Consider the following 17,391-nt stretch of genomic DNA (forward strand, 5'->3'; position numbering starts at 1 on the left):
ATTCAGAAGAAGTCTAGCTGCCTGATTCTGAACCAGCTGTAGGCGTTTTAGCTCTCCAGTTTGAAGCCCAAAATAAAGGCTGTTGGAAAAATCTAATCTGGACAGGACCAGGGAGATGACAATCTGTGTGAGGGCAGCCGGAGAGAAGAAGCAAGCGATTTTCTTAATTTTCTTCAGCTGGAAAAAGCTAGAAGACACAACTGCTCCTACTTGTTTTTTTTCCTGGCATTACTCCATATTTTGGGAGATCTGGATACTGCTATTTCTAGGACATCTTTTGTTTGGTTTTTTGGTACATTTTATTGTATTAGCACCATTCGCTGCAGGTCTCTCTCAGTAACCTATGTGCCTTCTCACCGTATGTAGATTCCACAATACATATACAGGCAAAACACCGCTTGCCAACCACTGGACAATGAACCCGGTTAACACAGCAGAGTAAAAAAGCAATTTGGCTTACTGAAGTATTTTATAATTTCTCTCTTCTACAAACAGAATAGGGTACAGTGTGTGGCATTAGGGGTCATACGAGGTTGGTGTGCAGACTTCCCTAACACTCACTGTATTCTTGCAGATCCATTGTTAGGCCACAAAGCATAATATTTTACAAATGGTGGTTAAACTGAATGGTATTTATGAATGATTAGCTGACCATGACTTTATTTCAGATCCAAGGGGAAGCAAAGTGTGCTACAAGTGTGAAGATCGTCCAGTACAAGGGGGTCTTCGGCACCATCACGACCATGGTGAAGACGGAGGGCGCAGCGAGCCTCTACAACGGACTGGTGGCTGGTCTGCAGCGACAAATGAGCTTTGCTTCTGTCCGCATTGGACTGTACGACACCGTCAAGCACTTCTACTCTAGAGGGTCTGAAAGTAAGTGTGAAGCCTTGGATTTTCTTTTTTAAGTTTCAAAGTCTTCTGGGAATTTAAAATGTTTTAAAAGCTCGACAATGAGACATAGGTTGATTGACCGGATTACAATATAGTGGTGCATCCTGGTATGTCAGAAGTCAGCTCTTGTTCTGGCCATCCAATCTTCCATCACAAATGGTTTTCCGTCAAGGTGAGATAGAGGTGGTAGATGTCAGTCATCATGTACTCGTCCATCTCAGAGGTTACCATCAAGGCCTGATAACGGCGGTAGACACTGCTGCTCCTTTATCTCATTCTCATTGGTCCCTGCTTCCTCCCTTTGGGCCAATTCGCCGTCTTTTTTTGTCTCCTTTCCCGTTTGTGTATTTTTCTCCCTCTTTCTCCCGGTCAATGTCTGATGAGGACAAATAAGTGCCGGTCCCCAAAAATGAATGCTGGTGGGCCTCACGGGTATCCACCGGCTCAAATTAAGCACTGATGATGTACAGTCATGTTCCCCTGACCTGGGTGCCCAACTGGGAGTATTTGGTATCCTGTATTTTTACAAAAATGTGTCCCCTTGCCTCGTACTAATCTGAGTGCGAAGGCCTAGGCCTGTCCATTGACATGAGAGAAGTCCTGGAACACGAGGGGTGCATAAAGCATGTCCTTGTTTGTTTGACAGTGCACTACTGTCTTTGTCATGGGTTTAGCATGTGGAGTCAAGGTGGCAGAGTGCTATGATTTGTGAATCAGCTGTTATGACCACACCCTTTTATCTGTGTCACGGAGTGAAGGCCTAGGGGCCCACTCATGTACATTTTCATTTCTATGCACTAACCCAGGTTCTTTCAGTAACATCTTAGTGCATGTTTGTGTGTATGTATGTTTGTGGTCTGTGCGATGCATACATTGTGTTTATGAGTGAACCAGAGTAATAGAAGCCTGTGTGTTCCATTTTGGGAGCCCCTGGTCTTTTTGTGTGCACGAGATGGAGGTAAGATGGTTGCCCCATACAGTGGAAGTGTGTTGTTGTTAGTAATAGAACTGGAGAGAGAAGACATAGATAGTGAATTGGGAAAAGAGGAGACAAGGCTCGCTCTAGAAATTTGATGAGGTCCTTCTGCTAAAAAGAGCAGCCGATTAATCTTCCTGAGCACTACTATTATGTAGGTGGTGGGCTGAAGGGTGGGACTGCAGTCCCTGTTCTTCAGAGTGTGAAGGGTCCTTTTGGAGGGGCAGCTGTGTGTTCCTTTTCCTGATTGTGGTTTAGTTCGGATCTTGATAGCCAGGTGCAGAAAGCTCACATAATTTGTAGTTCTGTTTGGTTGCTGCAATCTGGAGTCAACCCCACTGTGAGGAGCATAACTTTACAAAAAGGCTGTGTCTGAAGACAGCCTAGAAAGGACACTTGAATGAAGAACCTACCCAAACTGGCTGCGATAGTGCAGACAGAGTCCACATCCCTGTTTGCTTTATTTGGATGAAGGTGGAAGCTGCTGACATGCTTGTTACTCCAGTTCCAAGTTCTCTTTGACCAAGGAAGCAGGTAATCCGCAGAGTACCCAGAGGACTACTGTGCAATCAGAGATGGTGTCTTCCTGACAGTCAGTTTCTCAGAGGTGAGGGGCCATCACCTGTAGTGTGATCTGGAAGGAAGGACTGACTATCTTGGAGCTCCAAGAGAGTGACCTACCAGAGAAAAAGAGGGTAGGACAACAACCCTGCAGGAGGTGCTGACTGCCAGGACGAGCAGTTGTGGTCGTCATTGAGGCTGAGCGTCCATCCACTCAGAGATACTCAAGAGAGGCAACCGGTGTGCTCCCAGATCAGAGCATTGACTTCTTGCCGAAAGCGGCCTGCACTGTGGCACTGTTCTGAAGTGTGCCTAAAGTGTACTAGTCTGCTGTGACTAAGTAGCAGATGTACAGTAGCACCGCCGAAGTGTGTCTGTGCGGATTAAGAAGCTATGACCTGTACCGTGCACTGGAGTTAAGTGAACATAGTACCCAGTACCCAGTTCTCAAGACAAGAAAACATCTCTGTCAAGGTGCTCCAGTCAGCAAGTAATGTAATGTAATGATGTCTTGTAAAGCGCCTGAATCACCCCACATGGGGTATCTCCGCGCTGTAGACCGCTGGGGAACCCGTCCTGGCTTTCCCTGTGAGATGGTCCCTACTGGGTATCTCTAAGGTGAAACCGGGCATCCCCGGCATATGTGGGGGGCCGTTGTGGGGATGAGGCAAGCTAATGCCCAGAGTTGACGAGTGTGATCCCTGGTTAGAGTAGGCACCGAGGCGAGAATTATCGAGTCCGCTGACCCTGGTCCACGACCCTGCCGCGTCGGGAATTGAACCCTGGTCCCGGGCCGTCCTCTGCTTCCGGGTCTGCCGCCTTTAACCAGTGAGCCACACCACTCCGTACTGAAGAGGACTGCCCAGCCACCCCTGCACAGAGAAGGCAGGGGCTGTTCAGATGCGATATCATCAAGCACCGCTGGCACCCGCGGAGAAGGACACCTGTAGAAATCTGCTGTGCATGAATCAGACGATTCTTAAAGTCACCCACTGGGGCCTAAGACCACACAGCCTCAAACAATGGAGAGAAGTGATAAGTCACTGTGCCATGATCCAACAAAACATGTTTCAGAAGAATAAATACTGAAAAAAGATGTGAGTCTGCCCGACTTTGAACCTTATCTTAGGGTCTGGGTGCTTACTAACAAAACTAAAGAAAAGATCTGAGGCTGAGGTGTCACATTGGCCTGGAGAGACCGGCTCAAGGCTGTGTAAAACTGGAAAGCGTGCATGCATGGGCCACAGGCCCCCAAAGCATTATACATGGTTTATGGGGCACAGGTCAGGAGGCAGTACTACTGAAGAGGAGGAAGAAATGCTATATCTTTAATATAGCCACACCGCTTTCAGTATGTCACTCCCAGCGACCATATATTGTTTTGTAGCAGTTTGAGTGTGTCTCTGGGACCGCACTGATGCTTTTAAGTGAATGGTACAATTGTTTTTTATATAATGGGATAAACTTTTGGGGGCACAGTGTTATGGTTCATAAACTGTTAGTTAGGTCCAGTGTTATGGTTTACAAACTCTTAGTAGGTACAGTGCTATGTTTCATAATCTGTTGGTCAGGTCAGTGTTCGGGTTCACAATCTTTTGGTTAGGTACAGTGTTGTGGTTCAGAAACTCTTGATTAGGTAGAATGTTATGGGTCACAGACTGTTGTTTAGGTACAGTGTTATTGTTCATAAACTGTTGGTTGGGTGCAGTGTTATGGTTCATAAAGTGTTGGTTGGGTCCAGTTTTAGGGTTCACAATCTTTTGGTTTGCTACAGTGTTGTGGTTCAGAAACTCTTGATTAGGTAGAATGTTATGTTCCATAAACTGTTGGTTAGGTACAGTGTTATGGTTCATAAAAACTTGGATAGGTACAGTGTTATGGTTCATAAAATCTCGGATAGGTACAGTGTTATGTTTCATAAACTCTAGGTTAGGTAGGATGTACCATGTTACAACGCATACCATTACAACTACCTACTATTACAACGCGACCATTACAACGCATACCATTACAACGCATAGCGCTTTGAGGTGCTGGATAGTGGTAAGTATAATGTACTATTCTAACTCCAGTCCCCGTGGACACTAGGGAAGGTGTTGGATAGTAAATTATACTTATTCCCTATCCTAGAGCGCCCCCCAGTGCAATGCGTTGTAATGGTATGCGTTGTAAAAGTTGCGTTGTAATAGTAGGTAGTTGTAAAAGTTGCGTTGTAACAGGTGTATACCGGTTAGGTACAGTGTTATGGTTCATAATATCTTGGATGAGTACAGTGTTATGGTTCATAACCTGTTGGCCGGACACAATGTTATGTTTAATACAATTTTGGATAGGGAGAGTGTTATGTTTCATAAACAGTTGGCTAGGTACAGTGTTATGGTTCATAAAATCTTGGATAGGTACAGTGTTATGGTTCATAAAATCTCGGATAGGTACAGTGTTATGTTTCATAAACTCTAGGTTAGGTACAGTGTTATGGTTCATAATATCTTGGATGAGTACAGTGTTATGGTTCATAACCTGTTGGCCGGACACAATGTTATGTTTAATACAATTTTGGTTAGGGAGAGTGTTATGTTTCATAAACAGTTGGTTGGGTACAGTGTTATGGTTCATGTTTTTTGTTGGGCACACCATGATCCGATATAAATGGTACAAATTGTTGTCTGAACACAATTGAGCAGTATGTTTTTAAAGTGTACCCAGCACAACAAAGGTCTTAAACACTGCCTCACCAGCAGCGCGCTGCCACCTGATGTTTACAGCACTTGCACAAGACCTGCTGGCACATTGCCCCGGGGCCGCACCTATCCTTGCTCTGACTTAACTAGACTTTTCCTATATTTATTTATTTATATTTATATAGCGCACTACTACCCGAGGCCGTCTAGGCGCTTAAAGATAATTATAGCAGAAAAGATAAAATAGAAACGTCACATGCCACCCAAAGTCGTGGGCACTGTAAAAATACAAACTCTCGAGACATACAGTCACCTTCTCCCCATTTCTCCTCCACTTTCGTTGGCAGTCCCGTCAGCCAGGGGCACCGTGCAAGGCACAGACAGCATGGCGGAGGCGCAGCATTGGGGTCAATGTAGGGGTGTTGTGTTTGAGGACTGTGTGGCAAGCAGTGTGCTGTACAACAATGGGCGACTCAATTGTCGTTTTTTGTGTAGTTCAGAAGACTGAGCAACAACACTACTCTCGAGTTCAATGTTGCATACACCCTCTTGACAATTTCTGGAAGAGTAACCTTATCCTATCGTTTAAATGACATGGTTATATTTCAACCCCTTAAAGACGCCAAATGCAAACTTGCTGAAATCCGGAGCACCCCTTTTTGCAGACAGTGTTCTTAAATGGAAAGGTCACAAGGTGACACCTGAAAGGGTCGCTTTGGCACGGAAGTGCTTAGAAGAATCTCCGGGGGGCTCCAGGAGCTGACAGGCTTGCACCACTTTAAGAGCCAGCATTCAGGGCAGTTTATCACTTTCATGTTTGCATCTGTTTGCCAACTTTGTTTAGTGCCAAATAGTGTTGATCGTCCTTTCTTAGCTTTTTGCCCATATTCTACAATCTTGAACTTTGCTTTCAATGACATTTGCAGATAACTCAAGCTCACGATGTATAAAATCCCAGTACCTTTGCACTATCAGTTTTCAGTGATGGGAACTGTGGCAGCATGAGGAAGTGTGATTTACCAACGATTTAGTGACCAGGGAGTCAGGCAGGGGGGATTAGAACCTGGGATATGTATGAAACTAGTCCTTTAACTCTCACAACGTGCCTGCTTCCAAAGCTTCCCTCTGCAGGCTGGTCCCATCTTAAGGTGGTTTGTGATTCTACTTTGCTGTAGCATCTCTCTCTGGGGTGTCTGGTCTCACTGCAGCCTCTTGTCTTCCAGGTTCTAGCATCGCTAGCCGGCTGCTTGCAGGGAGCACCACGGGAGCCATGGCGGTCACCTTCGCCCAGCCAACGGATGTGGTGAAAGTGCGATTCCAAGCTCACGTGAAGCTGATCGATGGCAACCGGAGATACAACGGGACCGTGGATGCCTACAAGACGATCGCCAAAGAGGAAGGCATCAGAGGACTCTGGAAAGGTAGGGATCCTGTGGTAGGCACAAGAAAAGCGCCTGGAGCAGAGATGAGGGCACATTCTACACACTATCGGACAAAAGATTACTCAGGGTCTGACTTAGACCTTGGCGGAGGAGAATACTTTATCACGAATGTGACGAATATCCTGATCGTCATATTACGATCCCATTATATCCTATGGAGATCGTAATACGGTGGACTGGATATCCGTCACGTTTGTGACGGAGTAGTCCATCCGCCGAGATCTAAATAAGGCCCTTAGTCGCCATCTCAAAGCACTTAACGTCTTTGAAATCGACATGAGGCAAAGACCATCCTACTGGAACAACATGTTCCAATCACTCCACGTCTTACTTCCAAGAAAGCAAAGAGTGCAAGCCAACGCTGCGGTCATGAGCCAACCCTTGAACATAAGACCATCCCCCTCACGCTCACATAAGCAAACATTCCTTTGTCCTATGTTTCTCCCCACGGTATGCCTCTCCCACCCTACTGAGACACTTGCCGACACACTACCATCCCACACACTGCTCCTATCTGAACCGTGAGGGCAGGTTGTCATTCTTCAAACTACAATAAAATTGTAAAGTGGCCCATTACCAGGCTACGAGTGTCCTCTGCACTCGCAAAAGGTGCGAAAAATGAAGGGGAACAGCAGTATGTCCTACATGAAGACTTATGGTGAAATTAGTCGCAGTTCTTTTGATTGCTGAGATCATATAACAAACTGTACATATTTATGTTTCCCTAATTTGACGGTTTGTTGTCTGAATATCGAAGCATGAGTAATAAGTGGTCACAATATCATGGCCAAAATATCGAAACCCAAAATATAGAGGAGGTAAGTGCACAGAGGGAGGTATTGATTTACTATTCTAACTCCACATCTATATACCATATATATATATATATATATATATATATATATATGTATATATACATGTATATATATATGTATATATATATATGTATATATATATGTAAATATATATATAAATATAAACTCAAGGTAATATATACTGAGTTACATGCAGAGAATCTATACATACTTACCTGTGAATATTTTAGGTTTCGATATTCTGGTCACGATATTGTGACCCCTCAATATTCCTGCTTCGATATTCAGAACCCACACCCTTTGAATTTCCAAATGTGCCATCTCCAGAGCAGACTCATTCCCATGGTGCTGGGTGTTAATGTATTCATAAAAGTGATGGATGGAATGTTTGAGTTAATCTCAGCCACTGGTAATTCCTCGGGCCGCATCCCAGTCCATCGTTATTTTGCACACCATGCCACCTCAGTTTTGACCCAGGTGTTAATGTAGCCATATGCGAGCCCCATAACAAACATAAAATGTGTGGAGAAGGAGAGGTGAGAGCAGGCACAGGATGCAACTCCCACATCATGACCAGAACCAATTACCTGTCTCTACCATTGCTCTGCTCTTCATGATATGAGATGGGAGGGCTATGTTCTCATTAGCTGGGGGTCCCCCGTGCACCCCTCTACCCACTCACATTGATGCCGGTCAAAAATGTAATATCAAAAATGTGAAACGAGCATCACCCTAGGTCCGCCACTCTCACCACAATCAAGTATTTCTTCTTCCAACACAGGAACGCTACCCAACATCGCGCGCAACGCCATCGTGAACTGTGCGGAACTGGTGACCTATGACATGATTAAGGAAGCGCTACTCAAGAACCACCTAATGACAGGTGAGTCCAACCTGGCCGCAGTCCAGCTCCGCCACAGGGCAGGCAGGGAGCTCTTATTGGGATTACGGATGAGTATGGGGCTTTGCAACTCTCCTTAGGCTTAGGGGGACCTCACCACATCAGCGCGCGGAAGCTGACTGAGCTGAATTCAAATATTTGAAAAACATTTTTATACTTTTTCAAACTAACTTGTTTTACTGGAAGTTTTTATCTAGCAGACCTGACACAGATATTTATATATATATATATATATATATATATACATACAAATAGATATAGATATCATTTACGCCAAAAAACTAAAAATGTGATCCAATTAACCGAGTTATTTGGATTAATAGGTCCACTAATAAACATACAGGTTGAATTATCACGGTAAAGACTAACTCGCTGGAGAAAAGGAGTAAAAAACACAAATTATTGCTTCACAGATTTCACGTTACAATCCCTTTATAGGGGCAACAACTGGGCTCACAATCAAAGGGCTAAATTTTTTTTTGATAATCAAATTTATGTTTGATACAAGAAATTTCATTAATAACAAGTCACACGTCATAATTAAAAAAAAACTCTTTCCCCAATGACAGCATAAGTCATATAAGTCCTTCCTGAGTAAGGAGATAGTCTCTTCTCACCCCACTGAAGAATCGGGCAAGGGCCCATCAGGGTGGAAGTAGGCCAAACCATTTGCCCCACACTTTGTTGAACATTTCTGGGCATCCCCGGGCCTCAAAGAGGGATTCTTCCTGCATTTCACACCAGTCCACCCCTCTCCTCCACCTCCGCAGTGCCGGCGCCAAATAGCTAATTTAATTAGACTTTATTTCACTGCACTGGTTTAACCCTTTTGTTTATAAAAAGCAACATGGCATACACCAGACATGCCAATGCACCACAATTACATGATATTCATTACCACTGTTGAGGCAGGGAAGGGTTACCTTGAAGCGCTCAAAGTGTTCACCTCCTGTCAGCCATGGCCCTTCATTACATACAACAGTGGTAATAAATAGCCTATTACACGCCTGCATACATGTAAATATATATTTCAGAAAACTATGTTTGTGCCATGCCAGTGAAAATATATGTGGCCCGATAATACACGTTATTCAGAGCAAGTGTAGGGATACCTGAGTGCCGATTCAGACATTCATGACTATAGTGCAAATGTCAAATAACATAGTGATAATTACAGGCTTTGACTGACGTGAGTCATGGCGCTTCCCTTTGCTCCATAATAGTAATAAATAACATTTTACACTCTGTGCAGCTCCCTATATCCCATATATCATAGTTAAAAACACACACATATATATATATATTTATATATATTCAAAGAACTCCATTTCTTTCTCGTCTGAAATCCTCCAGAAACACGGACCCATGCAGGTAGTTTGTAAAGTCTTTAATATGCGTGCAACACAATCTCCGCCATGACGCGTTTCGGGCCCTATGAGCCCTTGATCACATAACGTTGTCTGGCAAGCCCCTCCCTATAAAGTGCAAATGCAGGTCACCTGACCACTGGACCTAAGAACATAAACAACAGACTTCCGCCTAGTTTAAATTTTACTGTTTAGAAAGGTATTAACCACTTTAAAATGTTAAATATTTTAGAAAGCAAACCTCTCAATAAAAAACACACAACTTCAACCAGTTCACAAAAATTGATCTCCATAAATACTGCTGTGCAAAGTTCTAGTGTGTGCAACATTCCGCAAATACATAAATAGAATAAATAGAATGCATATATAAACATGTATAAATATAAATATATATATACACCTTTCTATATACAAAAATATACACATTTACAAATCTACATTTCTTATTGTTCTGTGCAAATCTGCTTTTGAATGTGCAAAAATAAGCTAAAGTTGTGCAAAATATGCAATAAACTCCGGCATCATCGACCTCAAGCTATTCGCTGTCTGATCTGGGTATAAGTAACCCATGCCTGCATTTAGGCTGCCAACAGTTTATTATTACCCTTTTTTTTTGGCGCCCTCCGACTATGATAATATTTGTGTACTCTATGGTTGAAGTATTGGTGTTATAATACAGCCCCAGTGGACTCAAATATTCATCCTGAAATTACTGCGTCCCAACTGCCCTTCTAACGTGGTTACTTAATACTGTGCACCCCTCGGAATGAAAGAAAAAAACAAAAAATCAACGTGTTGGTCACATAGACCAACCCTTGTGTACCAACAAAATTTACAAAATAATATTGTGTATAGAATTTTTCTTAAATACAGTCTTAAATTCAATGAACCAATATCTCAGATTAGGCAAGCAACTACTATAATCCCCTAATCCCCTCATTTGACGTCATATTGATAACAAAATGACGTGATGACCCGGGCCCCTAGAGACATGTATACATATCCTCACTTGCGTTTAACCCATTTGGTGTCTTAGAGTCCAACTCAAGGATGTACCATGTCTCTAGTAGTCTTAATTGGGCCTCCCTATCTCCTCCTCTGCGCAGCTGTGGGACCATGTCTATTGCAAAATAGCTTAGACAGCCTAAATCATTACCATGGCAAGAATTGATATGCCTCGCCACTGGATATGCCTCATGTCGATTACTGACAGCCCGCATGAGCTAGAGTATGCATTTGTGGACCTGCAACTTGGTACTACCCACATATTGCAGGCCATACGCACACTCCAGCACATACACAGCAAAGTCTGATTTGCACGTTAATTTTTTAGAGATGGGCACCGGCACATCACTGAATGGAGTGGTATAAAACATCCTGTTTTTCCCCAGTTTACACGCCTTACACGATGCACATTTGATAAAACGTTTAGTGCTTTGTAGCCAGGAGCTGCTACTGGACACTTCCGGACTGCTTTTCACGAGCATATCACTCATAGAGCCTGCTCGGCTGAAAGTAATTGCCTGAGTTTTAGATAGGGTCCTACCAATGATGGGATCACCCTGAACAATTGACCAGTTTTTGCGAATGATGGTACGTAATTGCTTATGCTGCCTGCTATATGTAGTAATGAGCCTCGGTTGATCTGAAACCGGATTATCAGTGACCGATGGTGTCAAAGTGCCTTCCCTCTGGGTTAAATGACCTCGGTTCTGATTGGCTTTCGTGATGGCTTTATCTATCACTGCCACTGAATACCCTCTGGTTAGGAATCTCTCTCTACTTCTCAATTGGGCCTGTCTGCACTCCCTATCCGTACTACAGATTCGTCTGATTCTCAGCATCTCCACGTAGGGGATGCTGCGAACCAGATGACCCGGGTGATGGCTTGTGGCATGTAGGACTGTGTTCCCTGCTGTATCTTTGCGATGTAGCCTAGTCTCTATCCTGCCATTCTCAATATTTACTTCCACATCAAGGAAGTTTATTGAGGACCTACACACATGACCAGTGAACTTCAGATTTAAAATGTTCACGTTGATCTCTTCAATGAATGTCTCTGCACTTAATTCTGAGCCCCTCCAGATTATAAAATGGTCGTCTATAAACCTGTACCATGCTAAGACATTATTTGACATGGCCTCTTCAAATGTGGTTCTGAGGACCTGCTCCTCCCACAGCCCCATGTGCAAGCATGCGTAACTGGGGGAGAAGCAGGCCCCCATCGCCACTCCCCTTAGTTGTTGAAAAATCTGATATATATATATATATATATATATATATATATATATATATATATATATATATATATATATATACACACACACACACACACACACACATTTGTACCATAGATCAATTAAATACAAAACAGGGAGATTTTAATGTAAGGACAAGAAATTACAAATAGATCTCCCATGAACAGCAGCTTTAAATTTGTATTTTAATAGTAATAGAACTATTTAGCAAACCTAAACTTTACTAGCTAAAAGCTTTTAAAAATACAGAACCTCATTCTGTATAAAACTCCGGCGACTAAAAATTGTTTCTGGGAAGCCCAGTTAATATTGAAGAAGGCATTCTGTGAAAAGCAAGAGCCCGGACTGTGTTCAATGTTTCTGTGTTCCTTACTGGCCAGAATGTCAATGTCAAATGTTCTTGTTAAACGCATATATCACGGGGGAGGTCTCATGGCATAGCATTTGATGTGTCATATTACACACCAGGAATGACGCATATTCGAGGTCATTGTATCTCTGTGTTGAATAACCTGTTACAGTTACATAGCGCTCCTACTACATGCATTCAGTATGTTTCAAAGTAATTCAGTTTTTTACAAATATGGGAACTAAGATTCCTAATGTGGTCAAGTGGGAATTAAAAATGACTATTTCCTGCTGCCCAAGCCATTCTTATAGCTTTGGGGGCCTGAAATAGTCTGAATTGTCACATTTGTAGGAGCGTGATGGTTCGTAGTTGTGTTGCTACTATTATTGGCAGCATGGCAGGGGCAACATGTGATGCAAGCTGCAGTGGCTTCTTGACAAGAGCCCTGGCACTTTTTTTTTTTTTTTTTTACAAATTCTGCACTGTATTACTATTCTTAACTCCACAAATACATACCTAAACGTACCTCGCAATGTTAACTCAATGGAGTGCCTGCAATATTTTGGTCATGTGATATCACAGCATAGTCGCTAAAATAGATTATCTCAAAGTGTCTAAGCACTTTCAAAGAATAGCAGAACTTTCCACTTAGCTTGTACCTTTTAAAAAAAGTCCTCCATATTCTCTGAACCAGAAGGCTATTTCCGGATCAGCCAGAGGCACTATTAATAGTGTTGCTTATCTTCTTTCACCTTCCCCAGATACCCTGCCCTGCCATTTTGTTGCTGCTATCGGTGCAGGATTCTGTGCCACCGTCGTGGCTTCCCCCGTTGATGTCGTCAAGACGCGCTACATGAACTCGCCCCCTGGGCAGTACCGAAACGCCCTGAACTGTGCATTCACCATGGTGATGGGCGAAGGGACCACAGCTTTTTACAAGGGGTAGGTGCCCACGCTCTGCGATGACCTGTGGGGAAAAGAAATGGGATAAGTTGTGTGTTGACTTGTTCATATGGTGTGTCTCACTACATAAAGATCTCTTCATACATTTTTTTCAACTCAATAGTTTTTATGGTGAGTAGGTTTTCCCAAGGCTACTGGCAACATTCAGCCCTCATCTTTTAGGCCTGGTAAGCAGTGCTTGATTTGTAAAAAAGAAGTGCCAAGATCTGTGTCACATGGCCACTACAGCTTGCACCACCACAAACTACTAACCACTGGCGTAACGAAAGTTGAGGGGGGCCCCCCTTCAAGGTACATGAAAGGGCCCCCACTCCGTATTTAATGTGGAGCTCTCAGGCCAGAGTACAGTGCTGAGGGGGCCCCCTGCAGCTCGGCCCCCCCCCGCAACGCGGGGGCTGTGGGGGCCTGTGTTACGCCCCTGCTACTAACCATGACACTACTGCGAGGGTGGCAGTTTGGACTATTCCAGGCTGCCCAAAGATATAAGAATGTTTTGGGGGACTGGTACTAGTCATTTTTAATGTATAAATAACTTATTAAACAACTGTTGTTGGGCTCATTTCAAGATTAGACAGACAGCACCACCACCATCATAAGTACCAGTGCCAACAATTAAGTGTCAGGGCCAAGTACTGGGAACCACCGGCTCAAATTAAGCACTGCTTGTAAGTAAATAGTATCCATATTTTGCTTTGCACAAGCTACTGCGCAGATTTTTTGTAGCTTTCGACCCCAAATGGGTACAATCACACCTGGGCTGTAAACATACCAGCCCCCTTGAAAATCAGTCTTTTCACTTTTTGTAAATGAGTGAATTGAGCTTTCGACCCTTTAAGCCAGTGATAAGAGCTTGTAGGTCCCACATGCCCAAACAGCAGAGTTTGCCTCCAAATGAATCTGTAGGGTACCCTAGCCTAATATAATAGATGGCTGTTGTTTGATGGGAGCAGCTTTAGTTGTTGCAGTTGATTTCTATTACGTGGGTATTGCAGCAGTCAGCAATGATTGGCTGGATCTGGATGCCACCGGGGCCACTCACAGTCAATTTAATTTTCTGGAGCAGCCATTTATCAAACATAATCCTGCTTCTAGCTGCTGTTTGCATTCGAGAACATTTACCATCACATTCAAATGGAAAGATGTAACTCTGCACATATTTATGCACATGTTAGCAAATGGAACGCAACGTGCGTGCATCAATCCTTATGTCATAAGTAGAAAAACATTATGCTATTGGCCTGCTTAATTTCACCCCCCCCCCACCACCACCCGTCATGGTAAATGCAGAATGTAACCTGTGACAACCTCGATATACGCTGTAATTTACAATCCAGATCACTGCTTTTGACCAATTGTATTTGACCAGCTACGTGGATCACAAGGTGGTTCAATTTTATAATTTCTTTTTGGTTTAATGTATGCAGTTCAGCCAATAAATACCCCTTTGGGCACAATTAACAAACATTTTCACAGATATATGTTTAACTCACATGCAAAAAAGTGATCTGTGGTTGGACAATCCCAGAACCCGATTGTCAGATTTGGGATCAGCGGGCATTCCAACCCGCAGATTATACGTACATCTGCGAAGAATCAACCAAATTTGCAGAATGTTTGTTAGATTTAATCTACAACAAGGAAAGGGAAAGGGGGTGTTTCAAAAGTCTGTGAGTGCCCACAGGCACTTCATTTGCGTGAGGTGTAACATACCCTTCTCAATCCAAATACCTGACTAACATATCCACCACTTAAATTACTTTCATATTTCACTATACTAATTCAACACTAATCCTTTATGGGTTCCGGAATAGCGTGCTACTCGCCAAAAAAGCGCTTCAACACCCGATCAGGGGTAACAATCGCTACATAAATACAACCCTTTTTTCCATCTTCTATCCTTCCGCTATCCTTCTGAATCCAAATAACTGACTAACCTATCTACCACTCAAATTACTTTCATATTTCACTTGACTAATTCAACACTATCCTTTTTGGGTTCCGGAGTAGCGTGCTACTCGCTGAAAAAGTGCTTTGACGCCTCGTCACGGGTAGTAAGCGCTATATAATTGCATTTACAATACAATATGTTGCAATGCAAACAAGACCTAGAAAAGTGATTAGATGTAGTATATTTGTTTCTCATTTATTGTCCCACTCTGGAAGGTTACCACTGAAAAATCAGTATTACACGCCGGTCAAGAATTGAAGTGGAAAGGGTACATCTCTATTTTTCATAGCGGGGCTGGGAAAGTGAGTGAAATATTGGCCATACAGATAATCAAGGAGTGCCTGCTTATTTGTGAATTGCGGTGATTTCTAGACATACTCCCTCAAAAATGTGTAAATCTATGCAAAAAATGAGTTTATGATCCATGTATTTAGGCAATTTTGTGAATCCAGCTCCATATCTCTTGGTACCGAAATGACTGTACTTATGGGCAATCTTTTCACGCAACTAAATGCGACTTTGCGTATGACACATGTCGTGCAATAGCACTGAACCTCTGATGCCATGATTCAGAAGGTTTTGAGGCATCAATGAATAGCTTTGGAAAATGAAAAAACACAAAGAGTTGATGGATTACAATCTGTGGTTTCTCTTTCAGCTTCGTGCCGGCATTCCTGCGCCTGGGATCCTGGAACATAGTCATGTTTGTGACTTACGAGCAGCTGAAAAGAGCACTAATGATGGCTCACAACTAGTGCAAGTCCTCCTTCTAAGAACTCATGTCTTCAACGCTGCTGAGGTCAAAGGGTGGTTGAGCAGGTTCCAGAACTTTGCACTTTTGCTGATGGAAGTTGATGAAGTTGTGAGTGTTGACAAGGCACCCAGGCCAGAGTTCATGCTGCAGGCTGTGCACATGTGGATGAAGAGGAAGTCTTGTACTTTTAAAGCAGAACACTTGTGCAAGTGTTTGGATGTTCCAAAAACTTGATGATGGAACACTGCTACGTTGGTGGTTCTCTGCCAGTAGGATCAGGCCAGACACTGTGATACTGCAGTGACTGTGGGTCTCCTGTTGACTGATCCTGGAAAGAAGCAGAAAAGTTCAAGTCAAGAGCTAGTGAGAAATGAACAGGAACTAAAAGAAAGACAAGCAGATCCCTCTTCCAGGAGGAAACTAAGGCCTGCTGTCTTGGATTAAAAAAATAACAAATCATAGTTGGGAAAACATTACACTATTTGCACAAACTGTGGATTTCATCATAATTCTTTCTATATATTCTGGTCACAGGTTAAAAAGGGCAAGAATCCCTCCTCTACTTAGCACTGCATTTATTGTAGCCAAGATCCATACAATGGGACTCATGGTTTTGATGGAAAAGACTGCATCAAAGAAAGCGACGTGATGTCATGACATGAGGACGGCCAAAGTGAGGGTCCTGGGAACTACTGGGACTCATTACAAATACTTGACGCCCAATCCAGGCATTAGGATCTCATCGCTGAAACTTCATGAACTAAGTATGAATTCCATGGTTACTTCTAGTCTGAGCTACATGGGCCAAGAGGTTAGATTCCAAAACTGGAAGGAGTAACACTTTTCGCAGGTCGACAAAGTACAGATGTAAATTATATTAATTTGTTTGAATGTTTTGTAATGCTTAATATTTAAGCAAATAAATATGTATAGTAAAAGCCATCAAACCAGTGTGGGTGCCTGTGGGGGACCTCAGTGAGGGATCAATGCTGCAGAGGTTGCTGGTGGAGTGACACTTTATGATTGTGTGGTCATAAGACACATCTTGGCGAGATGGAAGTCCTTGTTATTACTCTAAAGGACACTTACTGCAGTAGCACAGCTGTACAGATGTGGTTTAGCATCTACACTGTCGACCGTGGATACAGAACGCCTGGGCTTCCATATAAGTTATCCAGTTGACCATACTGCGAGATCTTGGCAAACAACAATTCCTATCAGATACCTCAAAACAAAGGAGTGCATTGGAGTAGTCAATATGAAGGGCTTTATGATGTGTACAGATATATATATATATATATATATATGTCCATATTTTAAGCACCAAATACTCATAATTTTTGCAGATGCCAGAGCTAAGGAAACTAAGGAACAAGAAGATATATTGATTTACCTGGGAATATCATGTAGTTTGACCAAGCAAGGAACCCAAAATGACATCTCAGGCGGCGTGCTTTCACGACAGACAGTTTTGCCGCTGCA

At 43.0% G+C, this 17,391-nt stretch overlaps 1 protein-coding gene across 1 annotated transcript in view; it reads left to right on the forward strand.

Moving 5' to 3' along the window:
* LOC147693618 (dicarboxylate carrier UCP2-like) overlaps positions 1-16,850 on the forward strand; it is a 28,504-nt gene extending 11,654 nt beyond the window's left edge. Inside the window, exons 4-8 of the mRNA XM_086933830.1 lie at positions 669-876; positions 6,336-6,533; positions 8,151-8,252; positions 13,006-13,186; positions 15,814-16,850. Coding sequence (XP_086789956.1) covers positions 669-876; positions 6,336-6,533; positions 8,151-8,252; positions 13,006-13,186; positions 15,814-15,910 — 786 coding nt within the window. The 3' untranslated portion in view covers positions 15,911-16,850. The remainder of the gene's footprint in view (positions 1-668; positions 877-6,335; positions 6,534-8,150; positions 8,253-13,005; positions 13,187-15,813) is intronic.
* Positions 16,851-17,391: the final 541 nt, after the last annotated feature.

This window comes from Lissotriton vulgaris, chromosome 8, assembly GCF_964263255.1.
Source record: "Lissotriton vulgaris chromosome 8, aLisVul1.2, whole genome shotgun sequence".
Taxonomy (NCBI): Eukaryota; Metazoa; Chordata; class Amphibia; order Caudata; family Salamandridae; genus Lissotriton; species Lissotriton vulgaris.